The sequence below is a fragment of the Eptatretus burgeri genome, chromosome 4, assembly GCF_056783735.1.
Source record: "Eptatretus burgeri isolate ZD-2024b chromosome 4, Ebu_testis_v1, whole genome shotgun sequence".
NCBI lineage: Eukaryota > Metazoa > Chordata > Myxini > Myxiniformes > Myxinidae > Eptatretus > Eptatretus burgeri.
This window is the reverse complement of record NC_140964.1, coordinates 114,890,606-114,905,605: the sequence shown is the minus strand read 5'-3', so window position 1 is coordinate 114,905,605 and position 15,000 is coordinate 114,890,606. Positions and strand designations below refer to the sequence as shown.

Here is a 15,000-nt window from a genome sequence, read left to right as displayed (position 1 = left end):
AGGAGATGCAGGGTTCATTGCTTTATTTCATTTCCACCTGTGTGAAAACCTGGATAATCCCCATTTGTCCAATTCAGACATTGCTTGGGCGTTTCCGGGTACATAGTTTTAGTTTTACCGACGGCAATGGTAACAATAGCTTGCCAAGCAAGGCGTTCCAGTGGAGTGCTTGTTTGAGTGCTTAAGCCACTTTTCGGGCAGTCCCCAAGCTGCAGGTTTGTTAGTTTTAAAGCGAACAGAAGTAAGACCCGTCGCTTCACTGATGGTAATACCAATCTTTACGGAATTGCTAAAAAAGGGGGAGGGGGGAGGCGGAATAAAAATTAACTTTCACCCGTTAAAAATCACGCAAATTAATTTTCGAAATATGAGCTGCTTTTTCGTGTGATTTTTCGCATCTGTGCGGCAAGTACATCGAGCGACCTGCTATGTGCTGCTTTAAAAGGGATGTATAATCAGCATTTTCTGAATCTAATCCACATGGAAAAACGGAATTGAATGAGATTACATAATTATTATAAGTGCAAAAAAGATGGAGGATGAGATTAATTATCGGTCTGGTTTTACATATAGAACATGGCAGTTAAAGAGAAAATGCTGTTTGGGCAAGTTTTATTGCCCAGGTACATTACCTACCCTACCCTCGTGCTGCCTTCATTCCACTCCCATCACGCTGCCACCCCTTCCCCTCCTCTCCCCTACCCTCATGCTGCCACCCTTCCACTCCCCTCATGCTGCCACCCCTTGGCCCCTCCCGTCCCCTCATGCTGCCACCCCTTCCACTCCCCTCACGCTGCCACCCCTTCCCCTCCCCTCACGCTGCCACCCCTTCCCCTCCCCTCACGCTGCCACCCCTTCCCTCCCCTCACGCTGCCATCCCTTCCCCTCCCCTCATGCTGCCACCGCTTTCCCTCCCTCCCCTCATGCTACCAACCCTTCCACTCCCCTCATGCTGCTACCCCTTCCACTCCCCTCACGCTGCTACCCCTTCCACTCCCCTCACGCTGCCACCCCTTCCACTCCCCTCACGCTGCCACCCCTTCCCTCCCCTCACGCTGCCACCCCTTCCCCTCCCCTCATGAGGCCACCCCTTCCACTCCCCTCACGCTGCCACCCCTTCCCCTCCCCTCATGAGGCCACCCCTCCCACTCCCCTCACGCTGCCACCCCTTCCCCTCCCCTCATGCTGCCACCCCTTCACCTCTCCTCCCCTCATGCAGCCACCCCTTCACCTCCCCTCACGCTGCCACCCTTTCCCCTCCCCTCACGCTGCCACCCTTTCCCCTCCCCTCACGTTGCCACCCTTTCCCCTCCCCTCATGCTGCCACCCCTTCACCTCCCCTCACGCTGCCACCCTTTCCCTCCGCTCACGCTGCCACCCTTTCCCCTCCCCTCACGCTGCCACCCTTTCCCTCCCCTCACGCTGCCACCCTTTCCCCTCCCCTCACGTTGCCACCCCATCCCCTAATGCTGCCACCCCATCCCTTCATGCTGCCACCCCTTCCCATCCCCTCATGCTGCTACCCCTTCCCATCCCCTCATGCTGCCACCCCTTCCTATCCCCTCCCCTCATGCTGCCACCCCTTCCCATCCCTTCCCTTCACGCTGCCACCGCTTCCAATCAAGCCGTTTCTTATCAACTGTTTTGTTGGAGTGCTTAAGCCACTTGGCGCGCTACAATATTCACACTGTCACTGCATCCTGTATATCGATCGACTTGAACAAAGTTCAGCGATACTCGCCTGTGTTGGCCACATGTTGTTCTGCGATGCAACAGGCGGTGGCTGGCACGCTGAAAATGTGAAATTATATTTTTCACATTCCCCCTTTTTGTTCTTCCATTATACGATCCATCACTTCAGCATAAATAAATAAATACAAATAAATGTTAAACGTTTCGCTTTTAAAAGTTTCTTCAGCGTTTTGTGCATTGAGTGGTGAAACCACTTGGCGCGTATTCTTCACGTTTCAATTGTGATACCACGGTTCTATACCGGAGGTAGGAAAGCAAAATAAATTATACTAGCAAATACAACTCATCACTGATCACAATGAGAAAAATATATTTTCAGAAATGAAGTAAGGAATCACCACATCACAGCAGGAAAGCCGAGAAGGTACACATGGTCTTTCTGTGTAGCCTGAATTTGAATCCCAACCCAGCTAAAAACTGTCATCTCGGTTTTTTACAGGCATGGCGATTCATCAGTGTGCTTGTCGTCTCTCGGATGGACGATAAACTGGGCATCACATCTGCCGTAATCCGTCACCCCTCTCCCTCCTCACCCGACCCAACCCCCCTCTCTCTCACCCCTCTCCCTCCTTCCGACACCAACCCATCCCATCTCTATATCTCTCTCTCCTCCGCCTGATCCCCCACCCTTCCCCCCTCTGTTGAGCGGACTGCGGCATGGACAAATCAGATTTGGAGCCAACCAGTGGGGTGCAAAGGTGCTGCATGTACGAGCTGTTGGTTTTGAATGCAACCACCACAGGTGTGTGTGCGTGTGTGCGTGTGTGCGTGTGTGCATGTGTGCGTGTGTGCGTGTGTGCGTGTGTGCGTGTGTGCGTGTGTGCGTGTGTGTTATATATTTTTTAATTTTTACTGTTGTTGCCTGCTGTCTCCACATGTGGGTGGACCGAGGTGAAATAGAGACATAACAGGTCTCAAAATATCCACCTCCATGTGTGTGTCATTGATTGGTATCTACATATATGTGGGTTTCAGAATGTGGAATGGAGTCCTCACATGGCGGGCTCAAAGTATCCACCTTAATTTCGGGAAGGGGTCACGATTCATGGACCAAGCTGTGACGTTTTCTGTTCTGAAAGTTTTGTGTCGAGGGCTCTCTTCAGGATCATCGCTGAGCCGATGACACCTTCCAACTGGAGTTCGTTTGTCGTAATATTCCCAGGGATGGTTTTGAATACTTCTGAGGTTATTTGTCATCATTCCTATCGCCCCAACTATCACTGGTACAACCTTGGCATAGTTCAGTTTCCAAGATATTGTGTCTATCTCTGTCTCTGTCGCCCCCCTCCCACTCCCCCAACCTCTCTCTCTGTCAGGTTGACAGGTTGCATTTCCTAGCTGCCCACTAGTCCCCTGCATTGTGTGCCCTTTGCTTGTATTGGTGTCATCATTCAGACAAAACTACTCCACCATTTTCTGATTATTACAGCAATTAAAAGAACTATATTAAAAAAGACGCACAGCACTATGACAAACAAAGAAATGGGAAGCACGACTCCTGCGTCAGGTAAAACAAATCTTTTTCATTGTTCTTGTAATAAACAAGAAGGGCAACTTTGCCTTCTGGGTGGGCTGCTGCAAACACTTAACATACATCACTCATTGAGTTTTATCCAAGGGATGATACTTGTGTCAGAGGTTTTAGAAAGCCAACTAAATTACGATAACTACCTTATATATAGCAAGTTCATTCTCATACTGTGAATGAACTGCTGAGTAGTGGACAGATTTCTTGACAGTTTTCTAGTTTTAGGGCAGCACGATTGATATGTGACATGAAATCTGGGTGTGTGGTCTTCCATCTGAGTTTATAGGTTGTATTCACTTTGTTTCCAAACAAAGCTGACATTTGATCAAATGAAACTCAGTTTACCTCGGTTATGCCATTGAAATGACGTCACACAAATCACCGTTGTCCACAGCACAAACACGCAAGAGGAGAATCCAATAAAGTGCACAAGTTTTTTTTATAAACTCAATTGAAAAGGATCTATAAAAGGCATGGTTCTACAAAGGTTGATCACCAAGTTTGTGACTTTATATGGAAGCAGGAAAACTAAACAAAATTAAGGTGAAAGCAGTTTAAAGGTGAAAACGAATGACTATTCAAAAACGAGTCGCATCCTCACTGACGTGTCAAGCTACGAATTGAATGGCACATCACAGACTTGGCTTGTTTTACAAGTGACAAAAAAAAGTTGCTCATTTCAGCAACAAAAATCATTCTTCAACTTTACCCCGAAACATTACCGAACGTAAACTTTCTTTAAACAGTGCCAAGGATCTGGGCTTGAGTACACAGAACATATTCTTGTAAAAGTCATCAAAGATCATTAATGTCTACCAGTAACAGCAATGATAACTTGAAATACAGTTATCACAAAAATTTCAGGAAAAAAACAAACCAGGCAAAACTTGAGGTTTTGTCAAAAGAAGCAGGGTCAAAGTTCAACAATTATGCTGCAGAGTAGCCTTCAACAGCCAGATGATAAATGTCAACACAATCTCAGCGATTATTTGTTTTTTTGTGAGAATACACACACAAAAAAAAGAAGGAAACATGGACTTCAAATGGAGAGAGCGCTTGAAACCCAAAAACCTTTTTTCAAACACGGTCTAAGTTGCCATGGAATAATGTTTATTGTCTTCAATGATAATCCATTGTGGTTTAATTGAAAAAAACCATAATGACACCATATAGTTAGTTGTATGCCAGTGCACAAGAGTGGGTTGGGCAAAAGTTTTAATTTCACCAAAATAACTTACTGGCCTTCAACTTCAAACAAGCTGGCTAAAAGGAAGAAAATCCAAGCACTGAGCATGTCTGAGCAGAATATTTGAAGGGGGGAGGGCGGTGGAAAGAAAGGAAGGGGTGTTAGAAAGATTATACACCACTTTAAAGTTTCGGAACACATGTGTCCCTTGGTCTTGAAAGGGTTCATGAGGTAACAGATTGTGTAAGAGAAAGTTTTTGATGAAAAGATTCATGATGGCACATGGACAGCGAGTCAAATAATTTGAAAAAGTGAAAGCAAGGGAGATTAAAAAAAAATAAAAAAAATAGCAGAGCACTCTTCAGCGTCACGACGTCACCAGATATGCCTCTGCCCACATTATTACATCATTTTACATACTTGTACCAAGTTTTGATTAAAATCCCTGGACCCAGATTCAAAATATTAAATAATTCTGGCGACCAGACCATGCGTCCGATCAGGTTGAAATTTAAAACATAGATTCCCCATGACAACCACATCATAATTGTGATGTTTCACATCAATTGATGAAGCAGTTCAAGAAATATTTTTAAGATGTTCATGTGATCCAATATGGCTGCCAAACCATGTGACCGATTCATTATTCGTGAACACCCTGGTATCCTCAAGGCTTGGGCAACATTTGGGTGAAGTTTTCCCTCTATCTTTGAAGCCATTGTGGAGAAGAAGGTTTTTAAAGGTTCATTCTTCAAAATTCAGAGATGCCAAACCATGTGACCTATGACATCATAGAATGGAGAGCTTTTTGTTCCTCATGGATAGGCAATCATACCTGTAAAGCTTCGCCTCGATCAGTTCAGTCGTTTGAGATTTTTGAAGGTTTTTATGTTAAAAAAAATATGGCTGCTGAACCATGTGACTGCTGACATCAACAAATTCCCCCCTCCCCCATACAATTTCGCCTGAGATGACCCTTAAAATTTTTCATACCGACAGGATAAGGTGTTTGACGTTTGCAAAAAATGATGTCATAACAAAGCCACCTATGACATCATTCAAAAAAAAGAAACAACCCCACTCATTTTCCAAAGGGAGCACTTCACATGTGGTAAATTTCAATTTTTCCAATGAAGTGGTTTCAGAGATAGAGGTCCAAAGTTTTTCCTTTTTTACAACATGACTGCCACACAATGTGACACATAACATCATAATTATCATCAAAACATTCTACACGTGAAAATTTTGTGTCAATCGGAGAAGTGGTTGCAGAGAAAGCAGAGAAAATGAGCACGGACGGACATACATACGTAAGTATGGAAGGACTATCCCAAAACATAATTCCTCAAGCAACTTTGTCAGCACAGGCATAAAAAGAAGTACAATCAAAACAAAGAGCCACAAAAATGAAGAAAGAAAAAACTAAATGTCAAAGTACACAAAAGTTTAGTGTGCAAAATGACAGTTCAACCAAAACATCTTCAAATAAACAAGGTGACAATCAGCTTGACAGCTTCTATTGGCTGAAGTAACACATTCGCAACTGAGCCTGGCTTGCCTTGTTGTTGCGGAGCTGTCGGTAGAGTTCATTGTGCTGACGGATCTTGTACTCCAAGTCTGACACTTGGGCCTGCAACCAGGTCCAGCGGCTTGCAATGGATGCTCGTTCTTCTGCCCATCGCCAGGTCGAGCTTTGCTGTCTGGAAAAAGAGACAGCCATAAACCTCTTGTTGCAAAGGACAAGTCAAGTCGCAACATAAAACCTCCAACCGAAGCAATGTTAAGGCTCTGTGAGCATGCATCAAATCATTTTTCTGGAGATAGGTTTCAACTGATCTCTATATGATATATATATATATATATATATATATATATATATATATATATATATATATATATATATATATATATATATATATATATATATATATACACACACACACACACACATATATCTATCTATATATATATATATATACATATACATATATATATATATACATATATATATATATAGAGATAGATATATGTATATATATATATATATATGTATATATATATATATATATATATCCATATATATCATATAGATATATATATATCCATATATATCATATAGATATATATATATATATATATATATATATATATATATATATATATAGTTGCGAATTCGTGCCTGCCGGCATGCGATCGGCCGCTCGACTCGAATGGCGGCCGCCTCGCCCACCGGAACGGACAATTCAGTCGTGACCCTCTCGGACCAACGCCGGGAGCTTGTCACGGGTGGGGGTTTAACCTCACCACGATCGTGCCAATTGCCCACCCACGCAGGATAGGGTCGCTCGCCAAATTCGATCTACCTAAGTACCTGCGCGAATGGTCGACCGGGCGATCGCACCTCGCCGCAGGTCGACTCCGGACACGAGCCGCTTTGGCGGCCCGTTCCGTGCTATCTGGATAACCGAGCGGTGTTATCGCCGACCTGGATGGTTCAGATTAATTACCGGGCATATTAAGCCCACTACGAACCCTTTACGTGAAGCAGGATGGAGGGTCAATAAAGAAAAGACGAAGCGAAACGGGAAAACAGTTCACACAATGCACATTTATTACGCGACACACGGAAAGCACACATATACAGTCAAACAGTCAAAATGCACATATAGCATTTAAAACAAAAGAAACAATGTCACAGATCTACTACCGAATACGCGTACACACGGCAACACTTATACAGTTCTACTTTCCAGACGGCGCCAACACACATTTACTCAAAAGCAAAGGAAAGAAGCCACCCTCATAGACAAGGGGGCAGACAGGCCTGGAGGCCAATATGTGTGCGTGACCTGGAGGAGGGGCCAGGTCCGCGAGACCGGGGGTGGGGTCCTACCCGCGTCCTAGTGACGCGTTGGCGGACGAGCCGCAGATGTGGCCGCGTGGCTGTGCCCCGACTCCGTGCTCCTTGGCGGGTTTCGTTGGCACGACGTTTGGAGTGGGGTGGGAACGGGGCGCACTTTTTGCACTATCTCAGCGCGGGAGAAAGGGGGAATTGTTGATGTCCTGGGGGAGGAGAATGGCTGGCTGGCTGGCTTGGGTCCCGCGACGAGCAATCTCACATCGCGACCTCGTCGCCGACCGCCCTCCTTCTCGCCTCGAACCCGAGCTCCTTTGCCTCTTCCCGCAACTCTCCTCAGCCGACTGCAGAACCCAACTCGCTGCCACACCGATGACTTCGCCACCCGACTCCACTCTCTGCCCTGCCGACACACACTGCTACTGCCACACTCTGCCACGATTCGCCTTGCGCTCGCCGTTTTATAGGCCGGCGGGAGAAAACATTATGCAAATATCCGGATCAGGATGACCTCGGGGGCGGAGCCACACTCACCAATTGGACGGAGGAAAAGTGGGCGTAAACCTCCCCTGATCATAGAATTTGCATATATCGATTTCACACAGACGTGCCCGGAGGCGGGGCCAAGCCGCTCCGCGCCTGGAGGCGGGGCCAAGCCGCTCCGCGCTTGCTAATTGGACGGATCAGAAGTGGGCGTGTCGCGTTCTCGATCCGAATTCTCCCTCGGAAAGGCCGCCACCTGCGTTAGTGGCGTGGTGCGTATCGCTGAACGAGCTCAAGACAGCCCGACGCTCAGTGTTCACAAGTGGTGAGGGAATGGCTGGAGAAGGAGAGAGGTGATGGTGGTGGAGGGTTTATCGGTGGTGGTTTGATGGTTATGGTGCCGTTTGGGAATGACGGTGATGCGATGTTTGCGGGATTGAGTTGTGAAGGAAAAGGTCGTGGCTGTTGGTGTTGTTGTTGTTGTCTGAGGGTTGCAGCGTGGTTGTAGTTGGTGACGATGGCTGGCGTGGTGGTTAAGGTGGTTGTTGTGTGATGGCGGTTGAGACCTGGTTGGTTCAAAATAAAGATTCAACAGAAAAACGGGAATCTCAAAGCGTCGCAGCCCGAATGAATCACATAAATTCCCTCTATACAACGGGTTTGGGGCTAACTGCACAAGTACTTAGAGATATCTCTCCTACGGGCCCTGAATGGTGGTTTGCGAATTTCCACAGCCGTAACAATATGTTTCGTCATGCGACACTTACCGACGGGAAACGTTCTGAGAAATGTGTCGTTAAGCGATTTCGTCATTGTGCGAACATCATCAAGTGCACTTATACAAACCTCGATGGTATAGCCTACTGCACATCTAGGCTATGTGGTATAGCCTATTGCTCCTCGGCTACAAACCTGCACAGCATTTTACTGTACTGAATACTGTAAGCAATTGTAACACACACCAAAGATCGACAGAAGACGCGTTAGTTGTACCTTTGTGCAGTTTATGACGGCTATATGTGTTGTTAGCGGCTGCTTACAATCTCCTCTCGCATTGATTGTAAAACGGTGAATAAATCGCGTTTGGATTTTATAAATAATCATTGCATCGATGTTATAATTTATAAATGAAGAAACAAGCACCTGTCAGTTGTGTGATATATTTTCAGAACAGTGCAAATGTTTTAACAACATAAAAACCTTTTACTTAAAATTAATTTGTTTTAAATCCTTCCGTAACAACAACAATTTATTCGCGGAATTCTTAAAATTAAAGGTAATTTACTTGCCAAAAGGTAAACATGCAAAAAACGGGTCAAATAGGGCAAAAATAGGGGTGTTTTAGGATGTTCGGTCAACATTGGGTCAGTTTGAAGGCTGTTTTTCTTGAATCCCAATGTGACGCGACCCCCCCCCCCCCGCTTTTTTCACGATGACATTTTCTGGACCTCAATGATCACGTTATAATGGGGCTACACTAGTTGTTTATTTTCATTATCAAGTATTATGTACTGTACATAATTGTATGTGCTACACTGTACTTTTATACGACTGGCAACGTAACGACGGTTACGACATCACTCGGCAATAGGAATTTTTAGTTCCATTATAATCTTGTGGGACCACCGTCGTATATGCGGTCCGTCGTTGACCGAACCATCGTTATGCGGCGCATGACTGTATATTAGGGTGGTCCAGAAAAAAATAATGAACACATTTCCTCTCTCCACAAGGCTATTTTTATGCCTTCATATATAACTAAAGAGCACACAAAATTGTTCTTCAAGAAAACAATATTTAGGGGTCACCCCATTTTATTCCGAAATCAGGGGTCCCATATATGATATGATACAAATGTTTGTAACGTAACAATTTATGATTGTACTGCTGCCTTAGATGGAGTCGGGATCATCTTCAGAGATGCCAACTTTTGGAAATCAGAATTAGGGAGGATTTTCAACCGACACCAAATAATGTGCGCGAAGCGCACATCTCGAGCGCGGAGCGCTCGACCCTTGCGGCGGGGTCCAGGGCCCTAAGGCGGGCCCTGGAAGCTCTGGGGTTCTAGATGCTCTCTAGTGCCCTCTGAGCCCTATTTTGGAGCATTTAACATGTTAAGAATTCCCACTTTTTGAACAAAAAAAGGGGAAAATTGTGCACTTTTTAATGTTACATGTATGTTAATATTAGTAAGTTAGGGGACAATCAAAGATTAACAAAAAGCACAAAAGAAGCAATATTTTTCTTCCCTTACTGGCTGGTACTACTGCTGCTTGCTTTTTCCATGGCAGCTTTGCTGAGTGACAGCTGTGTGGCTCTTTTAGCCCTTCTGATTATGTCTTTGCTGTATTCTCTCTGGTAGCAAGGGGTGTTATGAGCTAGTTTTTCAATTAAGAGAGCTTCCAGGGTTTTGACACTCAAATTGGGACGAAATTCAGTATGATTCTTCCGTACAAGACTGAGTGCCCGCTCACATGATGCGTTCGAATGAGGAATGACCAAGATTCCCTTCATCACTTTGCTCAAATTAGGATACTTCTTGGCACCAGTGCAGGGATCTGTGAGCTGTGAAATCCGATGCCACTGCTCATCCACTCTCACTGTCTCAGTAGCAATTGTAGCTATGGAGGCGTCTGCCTGGTAGTGAGCGAATTCACTCTCAAGACTGTCTATGTCACTATCACCGCCACTGAACAGACGGGAATTTCTTGATGAAAAACTCCACACAGTCAAACCCCACTTCTTGGTGTAGCTTAACATCCAGCACCTGAGCATGCTTGGCTAATTCATCATCTAGCGGCCAGGTTTTGAAGATGTAATTGCAGGCTTTCACATAATATGAGCGAACTGCACTGAAGAAACCTTGGATGTCTGACTCACTCAGAGTGAAGGTGGATTTCTTGAGACTCCTTTGTTCCCTTATATACAGTTTGGCATCGTTCCCAATCATGAGGTCCTCATCATTCTTCTGATGATTTCTGTCAGAGAAGGGTACATTTACCAGAGCAACCGATGACACCGATGGTTTCAAAAACCACACGAAGATATCTTTCAGAAGACCATTCAATTCTCCGTGCAGGAGATGAATACAGGGTTCGTCTCTTTGGAGCAGAAGATTCCCCTTCTCAAAAAGCTTGTTAGCATATCGAAGGAAGAAACAATAGAGTTTTGTTTGTGGAGACAAGAACATCCTGTTGACACGTTTTTCTCTAGATTCCTGCACAGTGTTTGAGGAAGATGCGCTTTTAGTTGTAGAACTCGTAGTACACTTAGCCGCAGGGCGATCACACTTGCGTTTACTGCCAGCAGAAGAGGTCAGACTCGTAGTACCAGATCCAATTTTACGTTTGAGGAGAGAGCTTGAGGTAGGTGCAGCCAAGGAAGAAGACCTCTGATTCGAAGGTTTTGCTGAGCTTCTATCAAGTGATTTGGCAAAAGCAGAACTTAACTTGGGTCCTTCTTTGCCTGTAGATGGGACTATCACAGTCTTTCTCGACTCTGAAGGAATCTACTTTGTAGATGAACGTGATGAAGGGCCGGTGATGCTACCTGCTCTCAGCATTGGTTTTGGTGCTGTCCCTGCTGTCTTCTTCGCAGCAGATACTGCAGTGGTAGTGGTGAATGCTGCTCCACGAGTGCTTGATCCTGCAGTGCCAGTACTGGCAGTAGATACAGTGCCGTCCTTCTTGCTCGTTGTTAGAGTCTTGGCTACAGTTGGTTCCATTTTTCTTCGTACTTCTTCTTTGAAGAAGAGGCGAAGTGGCTCCCACTGTTCAATCAGCCTGTCTAGGCACTGACCAAGGGACAGCCACCTTGTTGCGACATGCTTCAGAATCTTGTGTCGGGGCATCACAGAGTTCTTGCAGTGCTTTCACTCCTTTGACGCGTTTACTACTTTTGTCCAAGTAGTAGTAAATATCGATGAGAAAGTCATCTAATTCAATGGGTAAGGCCTGAGCCGCCTTCTTGGCCGTATTGTGCATCATATGGCAAGGGCATCCCATGATGTTGCACTCTGGATTTTGTTTGTGGATATAAGCAGCGACTCCTTTGTGCTTGCCCACCATGACAGAGGCATTATCAGCACAAAAGGAAACACAATTTCCCCACGGAATTTTCCTGTCACTGAACTCATGATCAAGCAGTTTGAAAATGTTTTCTCCAGTGGAATCTTGTTTGCACGCAGGCAAACTTAGCAAACCTTGCTTCACAATCCCAGCACTGTTGTCATAGTACGAAATCAGGACAGGATATAGCTGGGCCTCACCACTGTCATTGCTACCGTCTGTAGCTAGGCTAAATGGAGCTAGTCTAGCAATATCGGCAATAGATGAAGCAGTAACATTTGACAACTCACCAATTACACTGGTCAACAACAAATTTGTTGTCTGCATTTTTAAGCTGATTTAGGACGAATCTGATGCGCTGAATCCAAAACTCACATTAGTTTTGTTCAATCAGGTCAAGTTTTTGAGATATGGCCACATGTCGTTTTTTACATTTTTGTTCACATGTACGCATGTGTGGAGCATTTTAGAAGAAGTTGGTGGGGTAAAATGTCATGTCAAATAATTGTTTTAATTGGAAATAATTATTTTAATGACAAGAAGTATTCAGGTACGATAGTTCTAGGTGATTATGTCGAAAAGGGATCAGTTTGAAGTCATAAAACCTCAAAATCTTCCAAAAATTGGTGAGGCAAAGCATAAAGTTCGTGGATCAAAACTAAAGTTAATGGGGCAGATTTTGTAATAATGTGATACAAAAAGTTGTATTTCTTGAAATAACGAACTCTGAAGAATGTACAATACCTACATGCGCCAATTTATGACATGCGCTTCTGCTCAAGCTTGGAGTGCCACAGTACGAACCCAAAGATTGGAGACTGTTCATTGACAGCAGCAAGCGATCACTGAAATGTGTTCTGCTACACAACGGCAACCAGTTTGCCTCTGTACCCATCGCTCACTCGACTACACTGAAGGAGAAGTATGAAGCGGTGAAGTACGTGCTGGAGAAAATTGGTTATGATCAGCATAAGTGGTTTATTTGTGTTGACCTGAAGATGGTGAACTTTTTGTTGGGACAACAGTCTGCCTTCACCAAGTACCCATGTTTTCTGTGCATGTGGGATAGTAGGGACCGTGCTCAGCATTACACGAAGAAGGACTGGCCTGTGCGGGAGGAATTGGTGCCATGCAAAGAAAGGAACGTCATCAACGACCCTCTGGTGGACAGAGACAGAATACTCTTCCCACCGCTGCACATCAAGCTCGGCTTAATCAAGCAGTTCACCAAGGCTCTGGACAAAGATGGTGACTGCTTCACTTACTTGTGCCAGGCTTTTCCAGGATTGACCATGGAGAAGTTGAAAGTTGGCATCTTTGATGGTTCTCAGATCCGTCAGCTCATCAGAGATCCAGAGTTCAAAAACTCAATGAATGAAGTGGAACTGGAAGCGTGGAAGACATTTGTTTTGGTAGTGAAGAACTTTCTTGGCAACAATAAGGCCAGAAACTACGCAGAACTTGTCAACAACATGCTGACTGCTTTCAGAAACCTGGGCTGCAACATGAGCATCAAGATGCACTACCTATTTTCACATATGAACCGGTTTCCTGAGAACCTGGGTTCAATGAGTGACGAGCAGGGGGAGAGATTCCATCAGGACATGAAGGAGATGGAGACCAGGTATCAGGGTCGCTGGGACGCAGTCATGATGGCTGACTACTGTTGGAATCTGAAGAGAGACCTCCCTGCCGCTGAACATTCCAGGAGTTCGAAGAAACGGAAGTTCAAGCCCTGAAGTTTGAACAGTGGTGACGCAACATGCAATTTACTTGTACTTACCTTTATCAATGCCCACCATTCAGATGACAGTAATCGATGTTTCTATCATGTAATCAATAAATGTTGTTGGCAAAACATTTTTTTCTTAAAAACATGTTTAGGATGATATGTGTTGACAAAAATCAGCTGATAATGCCACAAAAATGTAATTGATTTTGTCACAAGATCTGATTTTTTTCAAATCAACTTAGCACAAAAACCTGACCTGATGGAGAGAAACGGATGCCATTTCCTGATTCAGCAGTGCCAGAATACCCTAATTCACTTGTAGAAATCTAGACAACATTCAGAAAGTAAAAAATTGTTGACCAGTGTTCTTTTTTTCTTCTTTGTTCTTGTTCTTTTTTTTTTTCTTTTTTTTTTCTTTTTTTTTTTCTTGCTTTTTGTTCTTGTTTTTTTTTTTTTTTTTTTTTTTTTTTTTTTGTTCTTGCACATCTTGCACATCTTGCAAGTTTTTGTTCTTGCACATCCATACTTTGAAGCAACTTTTGAATCTGGAAACATCTTTTGAAATTGAGGTCCAGCATGATCTGAGACTGATATGGGCAAGTTATGTTCCACAATAAATCCACTAAAGAGAAGTTCCGCTCGGGTAACATCCTCTTCCTCGCTTGTCCCTTGTTTGGTGAAATAATTCAGAAGTGTACCGGTACTCGTGCTCGAAGATCTCTCCTTTGCAATGTCTGTGTGCCGTTTGCTTCCAACGTACTTCCGAATATCATCGCGACCTCCGTGCTCAACTGAAATATCAACGCTGCATACTGTACAATACGCATGATGAATTCCTCTTTCAGACTTTCGAATACACGGGTATTGGAGACTGTATTCGGTCTTGTACTTCTGAGACCATTTCTTGGTCTTCGTAAGCTTCTTTTCTGCCATTTCGTAATCAACATCGAGGGCTTGAAGCATCGGTAACTTCGAAGTCGATGTTCCACAGCTGCAGCGCGACTCGTAGAACTGTAGCGGCTGTTAAATTAAACACCGCACGGTGGTCGCGACCGCCGGGCTGGTACGGGGCCCAGCTGCATGCAGTGAGCGTATCGCATGCATATACACTGTGCATACATACCGCATGCACTGTATTGCACACAAACCGCATGCACTAAATCTCAGTGCATGATCGCATAAGCGAGATCCAGACCCAATGTTTCGCTGCTCCTCATTTGAATTTGCAATTTTTTACGTACAATTTGGTAGCAGCGAACGTTATGGAGTTACCACATGCTATACGTAGCAGACGATGCTTTTCATTCAATTCTCATACTAGTACATTCTGATTAGTGAACAGTGCAAAAATATCAAAATTTCGGGAGGATAAGGATAGTGATCGTAAGGGCGGGA

The 15,000-nt window shown here is 44.6% G+C and overlaps 2 protein-coding genes across 10 annotated transcripts in view; both read right to left on the bottom strand.

Moving 5' to 3' along the window:
- The window catches only part of KANSL1 (KAT8 regulatory NSL complex subunit 1), a 351,273-nt gene that overhangs the window by 181,925 nt on the left and 154,348 nt on the right, over positions 1 to 15,000 (bottom strand). For all 9 annotated transcript variants that reach the window (XM_085879826.1, XM_085879828.1, XM_085879819.1 and 6 more), the window contains one exon: positions 6,025 to 6,166. In XM_085879826.1, the coding sequence (XP_085735952.1) occupies positions 6,025 to 6,166 (142 nt within the window). The remainder of the gene's footprint in view (positions 1 to 6,024; positions 6,167 to 15,000) is intronic.
- The window catches only part of LOC147028934 (uncharacterized), a gene marked incomplete at its 5' end in the record, with an annotated part of 11,238 nt that continues 5,936 nt past the window's right edge, over positions 9,699 to 15,000 (bottom strand). The window contains one exon of the mRNA XM_085880274.1: positions 9,699 to 9,733. Coding sequence (XP_085736400.1) covers positions 9,699 to 9,733 — 35 coding nt within the window. The remainder of the gene's footprint in view (positions 9,734 to 15,000) is intronic.